At 48.6% G+C, this 26,181-nt stretch overlaps 1 protein-coding gene across 1 annotated transcript in view; it reads left to right on the top strand.

Moving 5' to 3' along the window:
• Nucleotides 1–26,181, top strand: part of COL22A1 (collagen type XXII alpha 1 chain) — a 297,857-nt gene that overhangs the window by 27,864 nt on the left and 243,812 nt on the right. Inside the window, exons 2-3 of the mRNA XM_032760938.2 lie at nucleotides 5,539–5,701; nucleotides 10,452–11,018. Coding sequence (XP_032616829.1) covers nucleotides 5,611–5,701; nucleotides 10,452–11,018 — 658 coding nt within the window. The 5' untranslated portion in view covers nucleotides 5,539–5,610. The remainder of the gene's footprint in view (nucleotides 1–5,538; nucleotides 5,702–10,451; nucleotides 11,019–26,181) is intronic.

Raw genomic sequence — 26,181 nt, 5'->3', positions numbered from 1 at the left:
CTTTAGAGCCCTGGTAAGACCTGAGTGCACTTTGCCCTGAAGGTGGTAGGAACCAGATTATACCTCTCCTGAGAGCAACCTGCATACCTGTCGTGCATGGGGAAGTTCCCTAAGTACCACACTCTTGCCCCCTCTCGGGCCTGGCAGATGCCATTCCTTCTGCCTGAAATTATCACCTACTTTTTGTCTGGCTGAGTCCTGTTCAGCCTTCCAAACTCGCCTTGGAAGGAAGCTGGGAAGCCTGATCTTCCCCTGAAATAGTCAGGTAATGGACATCCTCGCCTCTCTGCCTTCCCCCACAACCCCCTGGGCTTCCTTCTACCAGCACTCACTTGATCCTCCCTCCCCCTGGTGTGTGTCTTACCTGTGTCACAGGGTCATTGAGAACCTGTGCAGGGTAGGCTCAGTGTCATTTATCTACCTATCCTCAGCACCTGGCACAGGGGGGCAACTCGTGAATATTTCCTAAATGAAGAAATCAGTAGTGAAATGTGTATTGTTTTCCCTGTCCAGGACCTTGGCTTTAACATGAAAAATACCTTTAGAAATGTACAGCCACATGAAAATAAAATATACGGAAGGGAAAATACACTTAGCTAATAAGCCTCATGGAACAAAGAAATGCATAGGAAACAAGCAACAATGCCTCTTCTGTTGAGTTAACCAAAGATTGAAGGAGTGATAATACTCAATGCTACCAAGTAGGTGGTGAGAGGGGCACCCACACACTCACACACTGTTGGAGGGAGTGGACATTGGTACAACCTTTTCAAAAAGCAATTTGGCAATACGAGTCAGGATTCTTGCAAAACCCTTATGACCCCCTAAGTGTTTTTCTACAAATCTACCCTTAGAAAATAATTACACATGGGTAAAACTTAGGTGAAAGATGTCCTCTGTAGCATATTAAATAAATAAAATGGCCTACTAAGTGTCCCACAGTAGAAATTGCAATTAAAACAATGGTGCCAGTGCCACAGGTATAGTTCTAGGTAGCCAATAAAGGAATTTTTAATAGCCCAGACATTGCTCAAGATATAATGTTAAGTGAGACTGGCCGGGCGTGGTGGCTCACGTCTGTAATCCCAGCCCTTTGGGAGGCCAAGGAGGGTGGATCACGAGGTCAGGACTTCAAGACCAGCCTAGCCAACATGGTGAAGCCCCATCTCTACTAAAAATACAAAAATTAGGTGTGGTGGCAGGCACCTGTAATCCCAGCTACCTGGGAGGCTGAGGCAGAGAATTGCTTGAACCCAGGAGGCAGAGGTTGCAGTGAGCTGAGATGGCACCACTGCACTCCAGCCTGGGCGACAGAGTAAGCCTTCATCTAAAAAAAAAAAAAATGAGAGACCAGAGTCTGGGAAGGATAGTGAGGGGCTGGGGGTGGGGAGAGGTGGGGACAGTTAACAGGTAAAAAAATAGAATGAATAATATCTACTGTTTGACAGCATAATAGGGTGACTATAGTCAATAATAATTGTACATTTTAAAATAAAGAGTGTAGTTGGATTGCTTGTAACTCAAGTGTAGTTGGATTGCTTGAGGGGATGGATACCCCATTCCCCATGATGTGGCTATTTCACATTGCATGCCTCTATCAAAACATCTCATGTACCCTATAAATACATACACCCGCTATGTACTCAAAACAATTTTAAAAAGTAAAAAAAATATATGTAAAAAACAGAGCAAACATTCCCAGCATGGAAAGGGGATGGAGAACAGCCTGTGACCTGAGGTGAAATCCCAGCACGACCACTCACAGCTGAGACTTCAGTCCCTCCATGCTGTACTTTTTTCATGAGATAGTGGTTCCTAGCTCACAGCATGAATGTGAGGATCCAATAAGATAATATGTGGACAAAAACTGCTTAGCATTTCTTGAAGCCGGCTCTTAATACTCTTTTCTATTAGTAATAGGCACTTAAGTAATCTTTTACTGTTGACAAAATCAAAAAAGGAGATCAAGTTTGACTGCTAGTAAGTCCTAGGCAGAATAGAGACAGGAAAGGTGCTTGGATGATCTTATGCTCAGAAACTGCCAATAGTCTCGATTCTCTGAGTTCAGTATTTCCCTGTGGTAGCCGAGCCATCAGCCTCCCCTTCTTTCTTTCCTTTTTTTCTCACCCTTCCTCCCTCCCCTCTGCTCTTCCTTTCTCTCTTCCTTCCCCTCAAATATGAGCATTAACTGAGCACCAATTCTGTGCTGGGCTTTGTGCTGGCCACCAGTACTACAGAAACCGATAAGACACAGTCACTGCTTTCAAAAACCCTCCTCACTAGGCCACAGGTGAGAGCCCTGGGGAGAGAGGCCCTGGGCAGATGATCACAGCCTGGCATGACACAGGCTGTGCCTGGGACCCCTGCCAGATCGCATGGGAACAAATACATGTTTAACCCTCAAGTGAGAAATCTGACTGGATTCATTCATCTACTCATTCATCAGGGAGGTGGCAAAGGATCAGAGGGGAGAAGGTGATATGGGGAATAATTTCTCCAGATGTAAGCATCCAGATATCAGCCCCAAAGCCTGCAGAGGGTACCAGGAGGTGTGGGAAAAGTGATGAGAGTCCATGGGCAAAATTTAAAGGATAGATATAACCTAATGGGTTGTTGGAAAACAAACGTTCCATACAGAATTTTTGAGGCATTTGATATAAGCCCAGCACAGGGCCATACATCTGTTTGATGAAATGAATCTAAAAATGCTGTGCTAAAAGCTGTGTGAGGCTGGGCGCGGTGGCTCATGCCTGTAATGCCACTAGTTTGGGAGGCCGAGACGGGCGGATCACCTGAGGTCAGGAGTTCGAAACCAGCCTCACCAACATGGAGCAACCCCGTCTCTATTAAAAAAACAAAATTAGCTGGGTGTGGTGGCACATGCCTATAATTCCAGCTACTCAGGAGGCTGAGGCAGGTGAATTGCTTGAACCCAGGAGGTGGAGGTTGTGGTGAGCCTTCAGCCTGGGCAACAAGAGTGGAACTCCATCAAAAAAAAAAAAAGAACCAAAAAAAAAAAAAAAAAAGCCGTGTGATACATTGGCATTTGGTGAATATAGTGGGCAGGAGGAATTTGAGGCAGGGGCGTATCTCTAGACTTAACCCTCCAGGGACTAAGGGGTTGCAGCTGCAGCAGAGACACCTAGTCTTCATGTAGAATGGGGGTCTGGCTTTCCTTGGAGTAATGCATCTGCTGGTTACGGGGTGTCCAGTGCCTGCTCCACCACTTCCAGGAGTGTGACCTTGGGCAAGTTATGTGACCTAGCCACTCCATAGGGAATTGGAAGAACTGATTGACCATCTGGAGGTCAAGTGGAGTGGGGGCATTCCAGGATGGAGAAGCAGCCTGGATAGAGTGCAGGGTGAGAGCATGTTTGTGTCCTTGGAGCCACAAATAATTCCTAGGACTGGAGGGTGACCCTGCAGGTGTGTGTGTGTGTGTGTGTGTGTGTGTGTGTGTGCATGCACACATGCATATGCACATTGGTGTATTTCAGGGGGATAATCCCAGAAATTGATTTGCCTGTGCTTGTCATTAGGCAGAGACTTGTTGCTATTTTCTTCATGGTTTTTTTTTTTTTTGAGATGGGAGTCTTGCTCTGTCGCCCAGGCTGGAGGGCAGTGGCGCAATCTCGGCTCACTGCAAGCTCCGCCTCCCGGGTTCACGCCATTCTCCTGCCTCAGCCTCTCCGAGTAGCTGGGACTACAGGCGCCCGCCACCACGCCCGGCTAATTTTTTTTTTTGTATTTTTAGTGGAGATGGGGTTTCACCGTGGTCTCGATCTCCTGACCTCGTGATCCGCCTGCCTCGGCCTCCCAAAGTGCTGGGATTACAAGCGTGAGCCACCGCGCCCGGCCTTTCTTCATGGTTAATCCAGGTTTTTGGAGGCTCTCTTCTGATTCATTTTAACATTCTAGATTGTCATTGATGAAGAGTGGGAATGTCAACATAATTCAGAGAAAATCAGAAACAGAAACATACACACAGACACCCACGAGCTCCCTCCCCTGCCACATGTTTTTTATGTTTGGATAACCCCTCCTAGCCCTGGTCCAGGGTGCTAGTGGTGGCACGTGACTCTAAGCTGCAGTGGACATGCCAGTTCATAGGATGTCATTTCATGGTTCTCTGCAGTCTTCCCTATGGTCATTGTAAACACCTGCATCAGATTGGTACTTTATAAAGGGTAAATGAGTTTGCTCCCGACGTACTCCCTTGCCACCGTCTTCATATTTTTCTGTTTATTAGAATCTTTTAAAAAGTATTCACCAATTATTTGAAGCAGAATAACCCTTATGAGGATTGTTTGGCCAACTGCATTTGAGATAACTTCCCTACCATTGCAAACATTGAGGTTCAGGAATCCCTTGAAGAATTCTTCGTTAGTTCTTTCCTTCATAGGTACTTACTGACCATGTGTAAATGCTCTAATCTTCCATGCCCAGTGAAGTTGGCCTGGCCTCAGCCTCCAGGAATCAAGGAGTCCACAGGGCTGACAATGAAGCAAATGGAGAATTACAGTCACAGCCCCCTGCTGAGGAGCTCAGGGTTCACTTGCAGGTAGCTGAGCAGTGACCCCCTCAACCCAAAGGGAAGTGAGTGGTCTGGGAAAAATTTTCCAGAAGGGGAGCATCTGAGCTGAGCATTGCCAGAGGCTCCCAGGGGGGGTGTGGGGATCTTAGGTAGAGGGAAGCCCTTCCAGGGGGGGCAACAGGAGGTGTGAGGCACCTGGAACCTGTGGGAAATGGCTAGAAAGTTCATGGCTACCAAGTGCAGCATGGTCGGGGAGTGAGGCCAGGGGAGAGGCCAGGCCGGACAGGGGTGGGTAGATCATGGCAGGCCCCTGTGCCATATTCAGATGAGGACGATGATACTGAACGATTCTAGGTGGTGTATTAGTCCATTTTCATGCTGCTAGAAAGAACTGCCCAAGACGGTAATTTATAAAGGAAAGAGGTTTCATTGACTCATTGTTCCGCACTGCTGGGGAGGCCCCAGGAAACTTACAGTTATGGAGGAAGGGGAAGCAGGTGCTTCTTACATGGTGGCAGGAGAGCGAATATGTGAGAGAGCAGGAAGAACTACCATTTATTAAACCAGCAGATCTCCTGAGAACTCCCTCAATATCACAAGAACAGCATGGGGGAAACTGCTCCCATGATCCAATCACCTCCTATCCGGTCCCTCCCTCGACACGTGGGGATTTCAGAGAGGGAGATTTGTGTGGTGACACAGAGCCAAGCCATACCAGGCGGGATGTGGTGTGGAGTCCTCAGGCACAAGGCCCTCTCCTACTCCCTTCTGCAAGCCCATCTGCTAATCGGATGGCTGGGGGGATCCAGGCATAAATCCATGAAGGGGAGGTCACACTTGGCTCTGCTCCGGAAGGTCACACATTGGCTGCCTGGAGTTGAATCCGGGAGGGAAGATGGGTTGGAAGGTTGGGTGTGGGGAATTCCCCCAGGCGGGGCCCAGAGTTTGCCTCTCACAGACTTTCAGCTTGAGAGCCTTCTCTAAGGGTGTCTTTCTCCACACAGGCCATGCTGCAGTAGACCCTAACAGCGTCTCTTCCTGGCCAAGAGAAGCCTGTCCCCGAGAACAGGAGAGCCATGGCTGGCCTCCGAGGGAACGCTGTGGCTGGCCTCCTCTGGATGCTGCTGCTGTGGAGTGGGGGCGGCGGCTGCCAGGCTCAGCGGGCAGGTGGGGCCACCGTGGGCTGTGCCATGCTGTGCTGGGGACGGAGCAGTCAGCATGTGTCCGTGAGCATGGGCTGTGGCGTGTGCATGCAAGTGAGTTCACAACTGACTGTGTGAGAGAGAGGGCAAGTCCGGAAGCCAAGTGTGAGTCAGCTGCCCTCCAACCTAGGGACAAAAAAATCACCAGCTGCTCAGCAAGGGCCTGTATATGTCTGAGAGTGTGTGTATGAGTGTGTGAGGAAGTGTGAGAGTGTGAGGGAGAGTGTGTGAGGGAGTGTGAAGGAATGTGGGGGAGTGTGAGTGTGTGGGAGTTTGAAGTGTGTGAGGGAGTGAGAGGGAATGTGTGTGAGTTTGAGGAAGAGTGAGGGGAGTGTGAGGGAGTGTGTGTGAGTTTGACAAAGTGTGTGGGAGTGTGTGGGAGTGTGAGTTTGAGGAGCGTGTGGGGGAGTGTGAGAGTGTGTGTGAGTTTGAGGAAGAGTGTGGGAGTGTGAGGGAGTGTGTGTTTCACAAAGTGGGAGTGTGGGAGTGTGAGTCTGAGGGAGTGTGTGAGGGAGTGTGAGGAAGTGTAGGAGTGTGTGTTTGACGAAGGGTGTGGGGAGTTCGAGGGAGTGTGTATGAGTGTGAGGTGTAGGGGAGTGTGAGGGAATTTGAGGAAGTGTGTGAGTGGGTGTGAGAGAGTGTGTGTGGGTTTGAGGTGATGTGTGAGGGAGTGTGAGAGTGTGTGAGTTTGAGGGAGTGTGTGGGGAACTGTGTGTGAGTTTGAGGGAGTGTGAATACGTGTGACAGTGTCAGTATGCATGTGAGTGTGAATGTGAGGGGATGGGTGTGTGTTCCTGTGAGAGGAGGAGAGAGCGTGACAGAGAGAGAGAACGAGTTGCTTTAACACGTCTCGGTCAGTCACATCCTGGGTTGTGAGCCTGTCTCTACCAAGTGTGTGCAGGTTTGGAGCTCGGGGAGGAGGCAGGGGTGAGGACCTGGCTGTGTTGTCCTGTGAAGGTTTTGGGACACATTCCAGGGGAAATGGACACACTGGAGCCCACTTAGCAAAGGCATCCAGGACAGTGAGAAAAGCGTGTTTATGTAGTAGACCCGGTAGTTGGGAAAGCTGACTGGAGATGAGAAGACCCGGGGCAGGAGGGGAAAGACATGGCAACATGGTTTTGCTAACCTGTATGAGAGCCCCCGCCCTGGGGGAAGGCACTGGTCAGCGCTTAGATATGAAGGAGGGGTCAGGGTCCACAACCCCGGCATAGAGCCTGCACACTGGGGTCCTGGATACACAGACAGGTGGGATGTTCATATACTGCCCACTGGGCGGCCAGGGAGACCACCTGTCACTAGATCCAGGAAGCAAAACGCTGAGCCCATGTTATAGGAAGTGACATATATATATATTTTTTCTTTTTTGAGATGGAGTCTCGCTCTGTCGCCCAGGCTGGAGTGCAGTGGCGTGATCTCTGCTCACTGCAAGCTCTGCCTCCCGGGTTCACGCATTCTCCTGCCTCAGCCTCCTGCGTAGCTGGGACCACGGGCGCCTGCCACCACGCCTGGCTAATTTTTTGTATTTTCAGTAGAGACGGGGTTCCACCGTATTAGGCAAGATGGTCTTGATCGCCTGACCTCGTGATCTGCCCGCCTCGGCCTCCCCAAGTGCTGGGATTACAGGTGTGAGCCACCACACCTACCCAGGAAGTGATATTCTTAGGCTTTTCTCCCTGGACTTAGAAAGGTTGACATTATTTCTTTATTGAATTTACATAGTTGTCTCATGTTTTGTTTTGTTTTTTTTTTTTCCTGAGCCTCTCAAAGCCTGGCTAGCTGGAAAGACAGTAATAACTGTAGACATCCTGTTTTACATGCAGGGAACAGGAGATTTCTGCACCCATCTGGCCAACCCCAAATGCACAGCCAATGCACAGGATTATCACATTTAAAAGCAAAAAGGCCCTAGGGCGGTCTCCTCTGTGCCCTCATTTCATAGTAGAAAATGGTGGGCCCCAGAAAAGCACTCACCTGCCAGGAGTGGCATAGCTCCTGCCTTAGCAGAATCAAGGCCAGAAGCCAGGGCACCTGCCCGGGTTCAGATCTCTTCTCTCCACGTCACACTCCAGCCTCATGGGTACACAATCCCGCCTGTTCCCTGGCCTCTGGGAGAAAATGTGCCCTGAGCTCAAAAGGGCCCCTTGGGGAGGCCTCCTGAACAAATGAAACTTCTGTAGCCATCAAACAAATTTGCTCTAGGATTACAGCCTGCAGGCCAGGTTCTGCCTGGCCCTCAGCAGCAATTATCCTGAACAGCCTGGGACATTATGGTCCCAAAGACAAAAGAATGATCTTTTGTGTCAAGGAAAAAAACTTCCCAGGAATTATCTCCAAGTCTGCACATCTGGTCAAACACACTCCAGAGTTCTAATCCTGTTAGGGATCAGTCCTGCTAAGGTTGGGATGTAACTCAGTGCCTGACGTGCAGATTGTCCCTTGGATTTTCAAAACTAGAGGGAAAGGTAGGTGTGGAACATTCAAGGGTGGCATTGGCTCAGATCACATAGGGAAGCATTTGTGGGAGTATGTGTGTAAATTCGTATAACTTTATTGTTTTTCTGTTTTTTGAACTTTATTGCTTGCAAATATAAAAGCAAAAAATACAAAAAATAAAATTCACTCATAGCTCTGCTTGCCAGAGGTAAGCAAGTATTTCTCTCTCAGGTTCTGTCATGCATACATACATACACAATCGTGCATGCACACACACGCGCACAGGTTTTCTTTCCAGAAATTCTATGTTATACATATCATTTTATAAACAGCTTTTCACACCCAGGGCTATATTGGAAAAGTGTATCCATGCTGGTAAATAAGGATTCCTCTTCAGCCATCACTGTCATGGCTGCCTAGCAATGAATACATCATGATTTTTCTTTAAGTAATTTATTTAATTCCACATAGGTGATTGTGTAGTTATCTCCAGCATTTTTTTGCCATGCTGCTGTGAATTTCTTTATACATCTTTTTTTTCCCCATTTTTCTGATTGTTTTCTTGGGATAAATCACTAAGTTTGGAATTGGTGGATAAAAAGATATCCTCCTTTATGAGACTTCAAAGCCCCTGAGAAAGGGTGTGACAAATCCATGGCCACTTGCTGAATAGGCAGGTACATTCTTCTCCAACTCTCATGCACCCAGCCACTACCAGACCATTTTACCTTTCCAATCTGGTATTTCAACGAAGTGTTTTTTTTTTGTTTAGTTTAGTTTAGTTTAGTTTTTATAGCCAAATCTTTGTGCCTGGTGTTCCCAGAGGCCTGGTCCTCTGCTTCTGTTTGGATGGCCAAACCCTACCTTCTGGGAGTCAAACTAGGGCTTCTTCTTCTTCTTCTTTTTTTTTTTTGTTTTTGAGACAGTGTCTCACTCTGTCACCCAGGCTGGAGGGCAGTGATGTGATATTGGCTCACTGCAACCTCCACCTCCCGGCTCAAAGGATTCTTGTGCCTCAGCCTCCTGAGTAGCTGGGATTACAGTCATGAGCCACCACGCCTGGCTAATTTTTGTATTTTTAGTACAGACAGGGTTTTGCCATGTTGGCCAGACTGGTCTCAAACTCCTGGCCTCAAGTGATCTGCCCGCCTTGACCTCCCAAATTGCTAGAATTACAGGCATGAGCCACTGCACCTGGACTTAAGACCAGGGCTTCTTGATAGTTCTTTGTACATTTGTGCAGCATTCTAGAGATTGGAAAACACTTCCCCCTTGTATTATCTGATTTTAAAGGGCTGGGTAGTTAAATAACTGGAGAGTGCTGGCTAAATCAATTATGTTCATCCGTGCAGAGCACTCTGTGCAGCCGTGGAAACCAGCATGATCAAACTAGAAATGGATTTCTAGCTTATAACTAAATGCAGGGAGAACAGCATATGTTATCAGTGTGTCTGGTACAGTCCCATTCCTATCAATAATTATATGGAAATAAAAGTAATCAAGTATGTATACCATGCTTTAACAGTGGTTATCTCTGTGTGGGAATACGGGCATTGAAAACATCAAAACATCTTTTTTTTTTTTTTTTTGAGACGGAGTCTCACTCTGTCGCCCAGGCTGGAGTGCAGTGGTGCGATCTCGGCTCACCACAAGCTCCGCCTCCCGGGTTCACACCATTCTCCTGCCTCAGCCTCCCGAGTAGCTGGGACTACAGGCACCCGCCACCTCTCCAGGCTGATTTTTTGTATTTTTTAGTAGAGACGGGGTTTCACTGTGTTAGCCAGGATGGTCTCGATCTCCTGACCTTGTGATCCACCCGCCTTGGCCTCCCAAAGTGCTGGGATTACGGGTGTGAACCGTCGCGCCCAGCCTAAAACATCTAAACATCTTTTGATTGCATTTTCTGACTTCTTAGAAATGGGCATACGTTATTTGTGGTAGGTTGAAAAATAAAAATGGAGTCACCTTTTAAACAAAATAAAAGTGAAGAGATTGAGGCATAGTGCTGTGCGGTGGGTGTTAGTCATTTTAATGTGATGCTACATATTGTCAGTTGAGCCTCACAGCAGCCTTGGGGAAAACTCATCATTATTGCCATGTGAAGGTTTGGAAACCGAGGCTCAGGCCCTTCAGACAGCCCAGGGCCCTTGGGTCGTGAAAGACAGGGCAGGTAGGTATTTGAGCAGGCGTGTATGACCCCAGTGACCTTGATGATGCCCCAGGACAGTGTCCTTTCCACGCCCATTTGCCCTACGCCACCCATTCTCTCACCCCTGCAGGTTGCAAAAGTGTCCACTATGATCTGGTCTTCCTCCTGGACACCTCCTCCAGCGTGGGCAAGGAGGACTTTGAGAAGGTCCGGCAGTGGGTGGCCAACCTGGTGGACACCTTCGAGGTGGGCCCCGACCGCACCCGTGTGGGGGTTGTGCGCTACAGCGACCGGCCCACCACGGCCTTCGAGTTGGGACTCTTTGGCTCGCAGGAGGAGGTCAAGGCGGCTGCCCGGCGCCTCGCCTACCACGGGGGCAACACCAACACGGGTGACGCGCTGCGCTACATCACAGCCCGCAGCTTCTCCCCACGTGCCGGCGGCCGCCCCGGGGACCGCGCCTACAAGCAGGTGGCCATCCTGCTCACCGATGGCCGCAGCCAGGACCTGGTGCTGGACGCAGCGGCGGCCGCCCACCGCGCTGGCATCCGCATCTTTGCCGTGGGCGTAGGCGAGGCTCTCAAGGAGGAGCTGGAGGAGATCGCCTCAGAGCCCAAGTCCGCCCACGTCTTCCACGTGTCTGACTTCAATGCCATCGACAAGATCCGGGGCAAGCTGCGGCGCCGTCTGTGCGAAAGTGAGTGTGCCCGGGCCCCACGTGGCCCTGCCAAGAGTGACGCCCCCTGCTGAGCCCACGGGAGGGGTCGTCGGGCAGATAGGGATCCTGTGGCTGGCTCCAGGAAGGCGGGGGAAGTAGCAGGTGCAGAGGCTGAGGGACCCCACATTCTTGGGTTTGGCCACACAGGGACCCTAGTAGCACGTGCACCCCCTGGACATTCCTGTTGTCAGGAAGGATGTCTTCTCCCATCCAGAGGCAGAGGTCGCGGGCAGAGGCAAGAAGGAGTTCGGGATGAAAGAGGGCTGGGTTCTAACCACCCTGCCACCTGGGAGATACTTGGTGTCTCATCTTTACCTCTGATATGGGAACATCCTCTGCTTACTGCCCAGAGCTGTGAAAGCTAAAAAGTGTGCATGCAAAGTCTGGCCTGAAGCACTGGGCATATAGCAGGGTCTCCCAAGGGGCAGTGATGAGGGATCATGCCAGAAACATTCAGGCTCCATCAGCTCTTCCTAGCAGCCCAGAGTCAGTCATTTAGACATAGTCAGGAGCTGCTTATCCCAGAGGCCAAGTGCTGTTGACCCGGTGCCCTCTGAGATAACCCAAGGCCTCTAGCTTATTTGTCTGGAATCTGTTGATTGTGGCTGGGGGTGGGGGGAGGGGAGGCAGAGGGCTGATGGCCCCCAGGGCTCTGACCTGGAAGCCTGACCTCCAGGGTTTAGTGGGGGTCATTCTGAGGACAGCCCCCTCCCCAGGACAGGAAGGGTGAAGTGGGTTTCTCATGTTCCAGACTGTCTCCAGCTTCTGCCTCTGCCTATTGCATTGGGGTGACATTTGTCCTTCTTGGGTCACAGTGGGTGCTGAGTAACCTTCTCCTCCAGGCCTGGCAGGGGCTGGGCTTTGAAGCTGGTCAGACTGAGTGTGGAGCCTCAGCCTCTGTCTTGCTGATAATTGCAGGGGAATGAACAACCTCTGCTGGGAAGCCATAGGTTATACCTTGGCCAGGGGCAGGGAAAGCCTTGGGGGCTGGGGCAGCATGGAAGGTGCTGGTGATGGGAGCAGCTGGGTGTGACTCAGCAGGGGAGGCAGGGGCCTGATCCTGGGGATGTGCCTGGCTTGCAGCCTGGTGAGAAAACAGCTAAACCATTTCTGAAACTGGGGTGGCTCTAGGCTGCTTTACCACAGTATGACCCGTTTCTCTGTGTTGGCTCTTTGAATCTCCACTTATTTATTCAACAGATACTTATCAGGGCTCTACTTTTGTGTGTGGCCTTGTGCTGATTTCTGGGGCTACAGAAAAAGATAAGACACAGCACCCATTCTCAGGGTGCTCATAGTCTAGAAGGCAGGAAAGCCACATAAAAGGGAATGTGATACTGTGCAGGTAAACTTTAATAAAGACGCAGGCAGCATCTCACGTGCCAGGTCCACGTGTGATCGTGGTATGTGTGGGGATACTGAGAATGAGGGAGGGCTCCCTGGAGGAGGTGGTGCTTAGGTTGTTTAGAGGATGGGCATGAACTGCGTAGGATTGAGAAGGATAAGATGGAGTAGGATTAAAGGATGCCATGACATGGTCAATGAACCATGACGGGCCCACGCAGATGGGGAAAAGGAGGAGATTAGGGCTACTGGGTGTTGCCAGATTGTCAGGGTCCCCATAAAGGGGGGCCTTATGTGCTAAGGTGAGGACATGCTGGAGGGTTTATGCAGGGGTATGACATGGTCAGATCTCTGTGGGGAATGGAATGCCACTGAACAGCAGGACAAAGGGAGGTCCTTCACAAGACTGCTGGAGAAATTCAGATAATTATGAGAGATCCAGCACTGATGACTTGGCCTGTGTTACAGAGGTGGAAATCGATGCCCAGAAGGCTAAGTGAAGGTAATCTACCCTAGAGCATGCAAGGCATTGGCTGTGGACTTCCCATAGGTGACTTCACTGACCCACATCACAACCTCATAGGATGAGGATTCTCTCTTTCTTATAGATAAGAGCACACAGAATGCTGAGATCATGAAAGGCACAGCTTCAAGGCATTTTGGGCCCTCAGTTGTAGGCCTGAAAGGGGATGGGTCAGGTGGGGAAAGAGGAGTGACAGGAGACATCTCAGGCAGGGCTGGAGCTATGGGATGGATCCAGGTGCACCCTGGATCGATCAGAAATCTGTGCAGATAAGATCTAGGCACAGGGACAGCCCCAGGTAAGAAGTAGAAATTCAATGTGGTGGCTCAGGAACGCTGAATTCTACTTGTTATTCCAGAATCCAGAACCCCTTGATGCAGAGTGCTGGGAAACAAGGTTACTTCCAGGTCCTTCCCACTTTTTTTTGTTTGTTTTTGCCATCCCGACAGTCTTGGTTCAGAGTGGTTCTGGATCTCAGCAGGGCCGACTCTAGACTTTGAAGCTCCTTCATGCCCAGGGATGGCTCTGAGAATGGCAAAGACAACCCCAGAGAGGTCGAGTCCCTGGGATGTGCCATACAGTTGATAGACCCCAGGGCTGGAGACAGAACCCAGGCCTTGAGACTGCAGGCCTCTCCCCCATGCCTCCAGAACATGGGCTTCACCATGACTGATCCTGGTAAAGCAAATTTATTAATATTATCACTTTCAATTGAAAGGTCACAGGTCAGGCAGCTTCAGGCGATGAAACCTGGACCCATTCATTCCACTCTCCGTTTCCAGTTCCTCTGTCTTGGTGTTAACTCTGTTCTTGGCTTGCCTTATGTGTCAGAATTATACTGGTAAGTGGGTTTCAGTGAAGATACTCTGCTGAAGGTTTTATTTAGAGGAGGGTGAGATCAACAAGGGATACTGAGGTATGCAGGAATTAGTGATGGGAGAAGCCAGCTGAGAAGGGATGGAGTGTGTCACTAGAGTCCATGAGGGCTGAGATTGGGTGGCCCTGTAGGACCCTTAGTCATAAAGGCAAGCAGTTCTCTTGCCACACCACAACACACAGGCAGAGAGGGAGCAAGAAAGAAGCCCCTGCCCCTTATCAGCTCTTGCATCTGTTCCTTCCACTAGCCTGACCCCATCTGACACCAGCCAAGCAAGGCCAAGTGATGCAGTCACAATGGCTGGCCTGCTGGGCTGGGAGCAGGGCAGAGGGAGAGAATGGACATGGGAGGGCAACTTGGGGACACCACAGCAAGACACCTCTGAGATTCACCTCCCAGTGAATCTCAGAGCCATGTCTGCCTGCAAACCTGGGAGGAGAAGAGACTATTACCCAGCAGGCCTGGCACTTGGTCTCACTGGACTATGGTAGGTCATGTGACTGTCCCTACACCAATCACTAGTCTAGGAGTGGAAATAGGTTGAATATTTTGGGCCTGTCACAAGACCTCGTCTAACATTTGGGAGTAGAGTTAGTTCCCAGCCCAGCTCCCTCAAGGAAAGGGATTTGATACATGAAGGAAAACCAGGGAGCTGTTACCAAGAGAAAGGGAAACCGACACAGGCCAGCCCAGAACACACGTGCGCCCTGATCACGTCAAGAAAAGCTCATGGATTCTGTGGAGACAGGGCTTCTCCAAAATCCTAAAATAGATGTATGATTTAAGTGAATGCTCAGTCATCTAAAGGGAATCAGCTTTTGTAAATACAGCTGTGAGATGAAGAGGGCCTGGTCTATTCTGGCTACAAATGAAATGAAATCCCCTTACAATTGCTTCAATTAGAAAACAAAGCAAAACAAAATAAAAGAGCTAATAGTGACATATTGGAAAGCAGCTAGTGAGATTGAGTCAGGGAGCATGGCAGAATTTGAACACCAGAAATCTCTTGGTACACAGAGGATGCCTGTGGGGGACTTCACAGCCCGAGGAGGAACTAGTCTCAATAGCAGCCACTTATTGATGACCTGGAAAATGGTAGACTAAAAATATCAGGGGTTTTTTTTTTTTGATGTAGTCATCATTGAGTTAGATCCAACTCACTCATTCATTGAATAACCATGCGTTGAAACAGCCATTTGATTCAATCTCATTTATCCATTCCTTCATTAACAGTCATGCATTATAGTAAACATTCTCTTCATTCATTCATTCATTCATTCATTCATTCATTCACTCAAAAAGCACATTTAGTCATTCCTCTGTGCTGGACACAGGCCAGGTGCCCATGATGCAGTAGTGAATCTGGCATCCTCTTTGTCCTTGAGAGGGAAACTCTTGTCTACTTGGGGCGGCAGGAAAACGGCAGACAATTACACAATGGAGTGTGTAATTTTATATATGCATTAGTTTACCTGCCTAGTATATATCTTCACACACAAGGATATACGCTTCACAAGCCCAAAGTCCGTTCGTTGTGGTACCTCAGTGCCTAGAACAGAGCCTAGTATGTAGAATGAGCCCCTAAATATTGTTTAAAGGAAATCAAGGGCAGTAACCTGACAGTTAATTCTGTGCTTGCTGTTATGATGTGCGCATTAGAAGTTCATGGGCAATGATCTATTTCACTCCCCACCCCACCCCCGCCAAAGAAAAGAACAAGAACATGAAGCAAATCTGAAATTATAGCCAACAATAATGGAAATATTTAATGCGTTCACATTTTGGTGAACAGAGACAAATGGTTAGATTTTGAAGGCTGGTGCAGATTTAGAAAAGGCAGGCTGGCTGTTTTATGGTTGATGGCACAGAGGCACATAGGGGCTGAGTGGCCTGTCCAGGATTGCAGCGGACAGGTGTGGAAGTCTTTCTTTGGTCAGAACCTACTGCCTAAGAGTGAGTACTTTCAACTATCCTTCTGGAATCTTACTGCATATCTAATTATCAAACCCTACCCAGTGTCTAGAACAGATGTGGCTCCTACCTGGTGGCCAGTGGCTGTTTGTTGAATGAATGACTGACACGAACTTGAAAAAAAAATCATTATCCCCATTTTACAAATGAAAAAGAGTATCAGCAGACTGAGGAGTGGAATAACAACATTAACAGAAGTAACACATGGCCAGTGTTATTATAGATGCATTTCAGGCATCATATCTGACCTCCCCAGTGGCCTGACCTCCCCAGTGGCCTTCCCTAAGGTCTGCCGTGATGCTGGTGGCTATGTGTTTCCTTGACTTTGGACACATTCAGAGAAGTGCCTCTGTGTCACGACATCAGCTCCTGCTTCTCCATCGCCTGACAGAGGCCCCCAGAGGATGCAACCTCAGCCTCAGCTTCCTGCAGTGTGTGGGGCGGAGGCCGAGGACAAGGCCAGCCCCGGAGCGTCAGCTATAATTAAGAGTTTTCTCCACCCCAGGCTTTGTCGTGGCCACAAAACGAGCTTTATATAGCTTATCGGGTCACTGTAAGTGAGCCTGTGGAATGCCAGCTGGCCGCAGCCAAGAAGGCCTCCACCTACTTCTATTTTGGGGACACACTATGGTGGTCCTCTCTTTCCTGTCCCCACAGCCAGGGAGTCCCTTGCTGCGTCCTGTCTTTTGCACTTGGACTTTTGGGCTGGGATGTTGATGATCTGGATTAGAGCAAAGAAGGAGCCTCTCCCGTGTTCCCGTGGTGTTCTCTCTCTCCAGATGTGTGGTCATCCCCTCCCCCTCTCCCACCCTGTTGTGGATATGTTCATAGTTAGCTCTATTCTCATTTAATGAGAGTTTTCACTCCTGGGCGCTTCCACTTGCCAATACGACTGAGGGTGGGAGTAGAGGGAGGCTTCTTTTGTGTGAGGAGATTAATTTTCCCATTTTATTGTTCACCTGTGCTTCTCGCTGGGAAAATGTCAGCATTTAAACTCCAGCTCTGCATTTTGATGAGTGTGTGATTCTGTGCAATTGACTTAGCTCCCTTCGTCTCAGTTACCTGTAATGAGGAGTCAGTTCCTCCTTGCAGAGGGGTTTGTGGCCATGATCAGGGAGATCAGTCTGGTAGGTGGGTACTGATATTTATGGAGGGGCTCTCCTTTGCTTTCTGTCGTAGTTAGCAGGCAGAACACTTAACCTTTCAAATAAATTAATTATGAGGTTCACTTAAAAATCTGTTTTGTACATTTTTTCTTTCTGTAGTGCAAAACACTTTTAGTAAATAATACAACTTATGTATATAGTTGGGAATGGACTAAACAAACATTTATAGGTAATATCTCACAACAGCGGATGCTTTTACCCACTCTTTTCACATATTATTGACTTATTTTTTTCAATGCATATTCATTGAGCTATTATCTTTCAGATACTGGTCTGAAGCATGAGAGTTACAGGGGTATGTGACATGTATGATCCCACTTTAAGGGTGACACTTTCCAGAAGGGAAAGGAGATGGGCAGTCCATCAAGTGATGGGCTAGGTCATTTCATGTGGTGATAAGTGCGTCAAAGCTGAGAAACCCGGTGAAGTGGGTCTCTCGGAGGAGAGAAAAGTGCCTTGATCTTGGAATGGTGTGAAACAACTGTGCAAGCCAAGACCGATAGGCTGAGTTCCAGGCCCGGGGAACAGGGACCACAAAGGGACTGAGTGGGAGTGGACTCCACGTGATGGAGGAGCCCAGTGGCTGGGGTGGAGGTGGGGTGGCAGCCAGCATTGCTTAGCAGGAGAATGGGACAGTTCCCATCTGTAGGAGGCAGGACTGGAGGCTCAGCCATGTGGCTTACCTTTCCCAGTTCACACAGCTCGGAGGGGCATCCAGGGGCCAGCCCTGAATCTTCCCTCAGCGGGAAGAGCGTCTACCTCAGAACCCCTGCAATTATCTTTCCCTTTGAAGACGCAGCCACACATGTCCCAGGGGACGGCAGGGAGGCTGGCTGTTGGCAAGTCTGGGTGGCATGTCTGGCCTGGGAAATTCTAGGCACTGTCTCCCTCTAAGCAAGAGTCTTGTACAGGAATCAAAGTGGGCATGGCCCTGCTGGTGGCATCACCCCTCGTGACCATGCCTTCCAGGCCACACTCCCATCTCTGTCCCCACATCCCTCTGCCTGGCCTGAGACTCCATGGTAAACTCAGCGTGCAAAAAACACCCCACCTACACACACCCACACACACAAACACCGTGTGTACCAGGCATATCACACACCCTAGATAGAAGCACATGCACACAGACGCCCCCACAAACCACACCCTCACATACACACCCACTCACACACATCGCATATGCACACACCACACACACTCTCCTCACTACACATACCACACACACCATGTATACTATATGCATACACACACACACAAACACTGCACACCACACATACCACATAGATATGCACCACACACCACATGCAAATACACGCTTTGCACACTGCACATGAACACACTGTATATCACAGACACTCCATAGACATATTGCACACATACATGAACACATGCACAAACACCATTTACACCCTGCACACCACATGCACCACATACACACAGTCTATATATAGGCACATGTGCACAAACATCACGCACACCACACTCCCCACATGCATACCTTACCCACATACACACCCACATACACACCCATTCACCTATACACACCATAAACTGCACTCTGAACACTACATATCGCACACGCACCCCACAGAAACACAAACCATGCATACCACACACACTGCACATAGGCTACACACACCACATACACGTGACACACCACACATATGCAACACACATTCTATATACACACACCATACACCACATACACACACTCTATAGGCACATGTGCACAAACACCACACACACCACACTCCCCACATGCAGACCTACCTACATACACACACCCATTCACCTATACACACCAGACACCCTGCACACCACATGCACCACATACACCCTATATATAGGCACATGTGCGCAAACACCACACACACCACACTCCCCACGTGCACACACTCCACATACACACCCACATACACACCCATTCACCCGTACACACCACACACTACATATAGCACACACACCCCACAAAAACACAAACCATGCATACCACACACACTGCACATAGGCTACACACACCACACACACACCACATACGCACGACACACCACACATATACAACACACATTCTATATACACACACCATACACCACATACAAATGCACAATTCACACACAGCACATATACAAACAGCACCCACACAGACACCACAGACACACCCACCCACCTACATACATACAACGTACACAGCTCCATACACCATTGGCCGTGTACTCAACCCTCCACACACACACAGGCACAGCACGCACATAAGACCCTCCACACAAACACAAACCACACACGCATGCTCCACGCACACCACATGCACACACATCACACACACATGCATATTATATCCATGTGCCCACATACATAATACTCCACATATGGCCTCACGTGCCACCTTCCACATACACACACACCAGGCACATGACACCCCACACACATATCCACACTACTCATACACACATGCAGCACATACACCACACACACATCTGGGAACATGTATGTGACCACAAAGTGACCCACCCAGCTGTTCCCTCTGGGTGGACCCAAAGGCCGGGAGGGATGGGCAGCAGTGTGGGTTGTGGGTTTGGAGCCGCCACGTAGAGGTCTGTGGCCTGGCACTTGGGACCATGTCAGTCAGCCCGGGCCCCGCCCTCCAGCTGCAGGTCACCAGGAGTTCCTCTTGGGAAGCTTATTAGGACTGAGGTCACCAAATAGAAGTCATAATTGAATTACTTAATTATGATTTTGTGCTGTGAAATTTTATGTGAAAATTACTGAAAATGATGGAAAACTAAAACCTCTCATTTATTTTAAATGTGTGTACTTCAAAGAAGAAAAATAGTCTTCCAACCCTGCCCAGCCAGACCTAAGCCTGGAGATGACCCCTAGAACCACTGGGCTCACGTACCTGACTCCTGCCTCTGCCTAAAACTGTACAACCCACGTATTAGAAGCAACGGGCTTGTGCGACACAAACACTTCGCTGTCAGAGCATTTCAGACCAGGGCATGCAGCCCATCTCATTCTCATGGCGCAGGTCTCCTTTGGCTGGGGGGAGCTTGCACCCCCCAATTTATTCCCAAATTGGTGGCGATTTATCTTGCTTCCAGGGTAGGTTTTCTTGCGACAATGCAATATGAGACTTTTTTGTACTGAGCTCCTTATGCACCTGCGGATTATTCCTGCAGGTGGATTCCTGGAAGAGGTTTGTATGGTCAAAGTAGCTCCATCAGTGGTTGAAGCTGGTTAAGCCACAGCCTCTGGAGCTGGGTCATCCAGCTGGGCCTCCCAGCTGTCTCCTTCCTCTCTGTTAACCTTAGGACAGTTACATAACCTTTCTCTGCCTGGTCTCCTCATCTGTAAGAAGAGGATGCGGGGCTGGGCGCTTGGCTCACACCTGCAATCCCAGCACTTTTGGAGGCCGAGGCAGGTGGATCACCTGAGGTCAGGAGTTCGAGATCAGCCTGACCAATATGGTGAAACCCCATCTCTACTAAAAATACAAAAATTAGCCAGGTGTGGTGGCGGGTGCCTATAATCCCAGCTACTCAGGAGACTGAGGCAGGAGAATTGGTCAAACCTGGGAAGCAGAGGTTGCAGTGAGGCGAGATTGTGCCATTGCACTCCAGCCTGGGCAACAGAGGAAACTTCATCTCCAAAAAAATAAAAATAAAAAAAACTAAGAGGAGGACAGGAGGACAGTGATGACACTCTCTACCTTGTAGAGTGTTTGAGGATCTGTTGAGTCAATACCAGGGGAACTCTTGATGCAGTGATGGCCCTGAGTGTGGGCTCTTACTGTATACATTTACACACATGATGTATTCACTTGTGCGTGAGTGTGTATTTATTATGTATATATACTTTCAGGAAGATGATCGAATTAAATACCTTTCAATTAGCACAGTGTTTCTCAACTTTTAAATTATTATTATCTACCCCCAAAGGTGCCTCTGTAAGTACTTTTCTCCTAACTATCCCCCTTCTCTGAAACTGCAATACCATACATGTATTACATACTCCTGTATGCTGTTGGGTAGGGTAGCACTTTGGAGGGCCTAAGGCTATTATAATATCTAAGATTCTCTCCCACTCCTACCCAAACTGAATTTTGCCCCCTTGGAAGTGATGTTGCCCCCTTTGAGAACCCCTGACTCGGGATGTATGAGAGGATCACAGGATGAGAACTCAGGGAAGGCCTGGGGTTAGAATCTGGTCCTCTCTTCCTCGGAGGCCGTGACTTCATAATATCATCTTCGGCGGGTGGACTCAGGTCTGAAAGCTTCAGTGAAATCCAGGCTTTCTTGTTTATTTTGACAAGTTAATCTTTCGAACTTTAGTTTTCCCTATAAAACAAAGACAATAGGCCGGGTGCGGTGGCTCATGCCTGTAATCCCAGCACTTTGGGAGGCTAAGGCAGGTGGATCACGAAGTCAGGAGATCGAGACCATCCTGACCAACATGGTGAAACCCTGTCTGTGCTACAAATACAAAAATTAGCCAGGCGTGGTGGCATGTGCCTATAATCCCAGCTACTCAGGAGGCTGAGGCAGGAGACTCGCTTGAACCAGGGAGTGAAGTTGCAGTGAGCTGAGATCGTGCCACTGAACTCCAGCCTGCTGACAGAGTAGGACTTCGTCTCAAATAAATAAATAAATAAATAAAGACAATAATAATACTACCTACTCTCTAGAGCAGAAGGAACACGCACATAAAATGCTCCCGCTGCAGCCTGGCACAGTCAGTGCAAATCACAGGTTAACTCTTGTTATCACATGTCATTGCTAAGACCTGTGGTCTAATATCAGCGGGGCTGGAGTGGAATCCCAGGTCTGCCACTTGCCAGCCAGGGATCTCAGCCAGGGACTTCACCTTTCTGAGCCTCGGTTTCCTTGTCTGCAATCTGAAATGATAGTTACCAGTCTGGCAGATAGTTACCAAGTTGTGGTTCTTACTGTGGTTCTTATTGTTATCATACTTAATATTTTTATGGCAAATCTATATAAAAAAGAACATGCCACAAGTCAAAGCGCTTGGCAATAACGTGGCCGTATCTGAGCACCACGTCACAGAGAGGGAGTTGAGCAGAGTCGAGAAGTTCATCTGTCTTGAGTTCCGTGTGGGGAACTGGTCCATTCAGGCGGGGAAGACCCTCCATGATTAAATTCAGAGGACAGGAAACTACAGCCTAAAGGCCAGATCACTGGCCAGAAACCAATTTTACAAATTGTGTTACTGGACCACAACCGTGTCAACTTGTTAACGTATTGTCGATGGCTGCTCTCACACTGGGGTGGCAGGTTGAGTCTTTAAGACAGAGACACATGGTCCAAAGGCTAAAGTATTTACTATCTGGCTCTTTGCAGGAGTTTGCCAACATCTGATAATATACTCTGAGGTGATGACTGAGAATCTGGAGTTGCTGCCACCAGCTCCCGAGGTGCCCTTGGATAGGACATTTTGTGGGGGCCTCAGTTTCCTCCCTGGAGTGCTGAGTGGTGTGGCTCCTCTCAGAGGGTCTCTCTTCTCTTCCCTTCCATGTATTGGTCAAAATGCATGACCAGCGGCCCGCTCTGTGTGACTTCTAATGAAAGATATTCCCCTGCCTCCCATTTTTAGAGGTTAGTCATGTATTCTTAAAAAACCATTACACCCTCCTAGGTTTTGGACATGGATCCATGTCCCAGTGGAACTAGAAGGGGTTTGAGGTTCAATATGAATCAGCGCTGCCTGACCATGGGGTCTTATGCCAGCCACGTCACTCTGTCCCTAGTGCCATCCCAAGTAAAGTGGAGACTGCACCGTACAGGTGTGATGATCTCATCGACTAGGGTCATGCCATGCCCAAGACTTCAGCTCGTGGAGACTCTGCATTTCACACGGGATTTTCGTTTTGAGTTGAGAAAGAGATGAAATATAGAGTGTCAACAATTAAATAGATAGTTGTAAAAGGACATATACATAAACATAGACAATCTCTGTATAGATATATGTCTCTATATAAATGTGCATGTATGTAATGAAATTCATGGAGGAACTCTGCACTTCTGAGTGCCTCTCATGTCCTGCAGCTAACCTTGTCTTGGCAGAACTTGTTTCATACTTGTGTGAGAATGAGTAGGGATACAGGGTTATGAGATGTCTTGGGGATTTCCAAGAAATGTGGTTAATTGTGATGCTTCTGACACAACCTCGCAGTTACTGGAAGACTGAAGGAAAACAAGTGTCAAAGCTGTATGTTTTAGGTGACTTGTTTTGCTGTAAGCTAAGTGTCCTGTCTTTGTCCTTTTGATCATGTTTACCCTGGTTTCTTTGAATTTACCCCCATACAAACACATGCGCACACACACACACACACACACACACACACACATACACTCACACACAGGCATACAAACACACACATACACATGCATACAAACATAAGACACACATACACTCACACACAGGCATACAAACACACCACACATGCATACATACACAAACAAGACACACACATACACTCACACACAGGCATACAAACATACACACATATACTCACACACAGGCATACAAACATACACACACATACACATGCATACAAACATAAACAAGACACACACATACACTCACACAGGCATACAAACACACCACACACATGCATACAAACATACACAAACACACACACATACACTCACACAGGCATACAAACATACCCACACATAGACACACATGTGCTCACATACATACTCACTACACAGCCCCACTCATATACACGTACTCAGATACACACACATAGACAACCAAACCTAGAAAGGGATGTTCAGGACAATAAAGACCGCTTCCTTTTGCCGCTTACCCTGGAACAATCTACATGTACTTGCCCAGAAAAAAAAAAATGTGTTAAAACTCTGTCTGCATTTTGAGTGTCTGTCTACTCTTGGGAAATATCTACTTCCATATTCCGGAGATGCAACCAGTCAATTTTGCTTTATATGTAATAGACACATGGGATGTCTATTTGTTTATTATAGGTTCTTATTTACATCAATCTAACAACAGATGTAAACATAAATGGCTGAAGGGGTGGAAGGTAATAAGAGGAGCTCATTGGCACTGCCCTGGGGTACCACAACCCCCTGCGGGTGAGTTCTGGCTCCCCTGAGCACCCAATGCCATGTGTGTTTTCTACTGAAGATGTTTTCTCTCTTGGACCCCCAAATCTGGAGAATAGAAAGACATCTTCCTGCCTGTGCTCAGGTTGGGCTGAGAGTGAAACCCCCCGCTGAGAAGGACTGTGCTGGCTGAGATGAGGTTGGAATGTGGAGCTGAGCACCTCCATCCATTGCCTCTACTCATCTGGGCTGGGAGGTCTGGGCCAGACCTGGCTCTGCACTCAGATTGGCCCTAACCAGAGTAGCCTAGGGCAAGACAACAAAAGGAAGCTTATGTACTATGTGCGCTCCTATTTATATCTTGTAGATCAAATTTTAAAAGTGTCCTGGAAAATAACTTCTTTCCTTCTAACTTGACAAATATGCCTGCACAAAAACCTGGGAGGCAGGTTTGAATTCAGCATCCTTGGACTCCTTAAAGTCACATGCAAAATCATGGTAGCCCAAGGAGAGTCACACCCAGGCTCCCAGCCCCAGTTCATGGCCTGGCCTCCTTCTCTTCGTAACTCCTGCTTGATCTCGAGCCAAGGAGGGCCTCATCTGCATGTGTGAGGACCCTCTGATATATAAGATCAAGCTCTGTCCACAAACCTGACAGACAGCTGCCCCTTAAAGCCCCCTGGGCCCAGGAGACCCCAGGAATGGCCCAGTCCACCCTCAGGAGTACAGATGGGCAATGAGGCTGTACTTTAGAAGGAGAATGGGCCAGGTTCAGACCATTTGGGCAGGGAGGTCCAAGGTCCAGATCCTGAAGTGTGGTCTAGAAGATGAGGGTGGGGTCCAAATGGGAATGGTCCCTTGATCCCTCTTCTTCCTCTGTGGGATGAAGTAAAACTGGAGGAGGTCCAGAGGAAGACCCTAAGCTCTTCTATGCCCAAGAGTGGCATTGCTGTTTTTCTTTTTTTCTGGGGAGGGGGAACAAAATGGAATGGAAAGAAGACAGTTTGTGAAATCCAATAGGCATGTATCCGATAAATCTGATAGTGGAAACCCTTTTCCACTGTTTATCTGTTGTGTGGATTCAGGCAGAAATCTGGAAAACAGCAAGCAAAAATCTCCCGCATAGACACATTGCAAAGATTCAGTGAGAGAGTATTTGTAGATTACCTATTATAAGTGAATCTAGACCCCACCTCACTGCCTCCTACATTGTCCACTTCGGAGAGGTGTTAACCAGAGCCCAGAGAAGGCAGGAGAGCAGTCAAGTAAAACTGCAGGAGGCAGAGCACAGCCACAGAACCCTGCAGGCTCCCTGCACCCACTTCCGCGTTGCGTTCTCACCCCTCCTTCCTGGCAGCCCTTGATGCAGAAATGTACCCTTAAGGAGTGAAGATGACTTGCTCAGCGCTATTGCTTTGTAGATTGGGACTCAGGTAAAACGGACCAGAGAGACTTTGATCCATGTACCTCAGGCCCCCAACACCATCCCTGAGCAGAGGTGGGGCTAGGATGATTTCCCAGGCTGGACGTCAGCTCCTCGCCCTCCTCACCGTGTCATGTACAGTTGACAGCGGAGTCCACAACCAGGGAGGGAAGAGTAGAATTGTCTCATTGGGAACTCTGACCGAGCAACAGATTATTTCAATGTCAAAAAACAACCGGCCTGTGCAACGTGCTATGCTGTCACTAGCTGGGCAATGGCCTGGGCTGAGGCATGTCCAAGGATCCATGGTCCACAAGGTTTTGTTGCTTGGAAGCCACAAGTGGCCTTAGGCATCTACAAGGAAAGAAACGGGGAGCCAGTAAGCCTGCACTGAGAAACATTAAAAATCTGGGGTAGCAGAGGACTTTATTTTATCTTTTAAACATCTTAACTCCTGAGACTCAGCAATTTACATCCTGGTTAAACACTTGGAAGTTTAGACTGACAGACCTGGGCTTGAATTCTTGTGTTTGCCCTCTGTCCCCTCTTTACTTGTGGCTGGTCCTTTGTGTGTTTAATTTCAGCATCTGTGAAATGGGTAGAACAAGCCCACCTACGACTGAAGATTCAATGTCTTAAGACAGTAAAAGTGCACCAGGGGACGCTGGGCACAAGTCTCCTCTGATTGATGCCCTTGCGTCCTTGAGGACATTACAAGTGCTCTCTGACTCAGTTTCCTCACCCGAAAACATGAAA

This window comes from Hylobates moloch, unplaced genomic scaffold (assembly GCF_009828535.3).
Source record: "Hylobates moloch isolate HMO894 unplaced genomic scaffold, HMol_V3 SCAFFOLD_9, whole genome shotgun sequence".
Taxonomy (NCBI): Eukaryota; Metazoa; Chordata; class Mammalia; order Primates; family Hylobatidae; genus Hylobates; species Hylobates moloch.
This window is presented reverse-complemented; position numbering and strand designations above follow the sequence as displayed.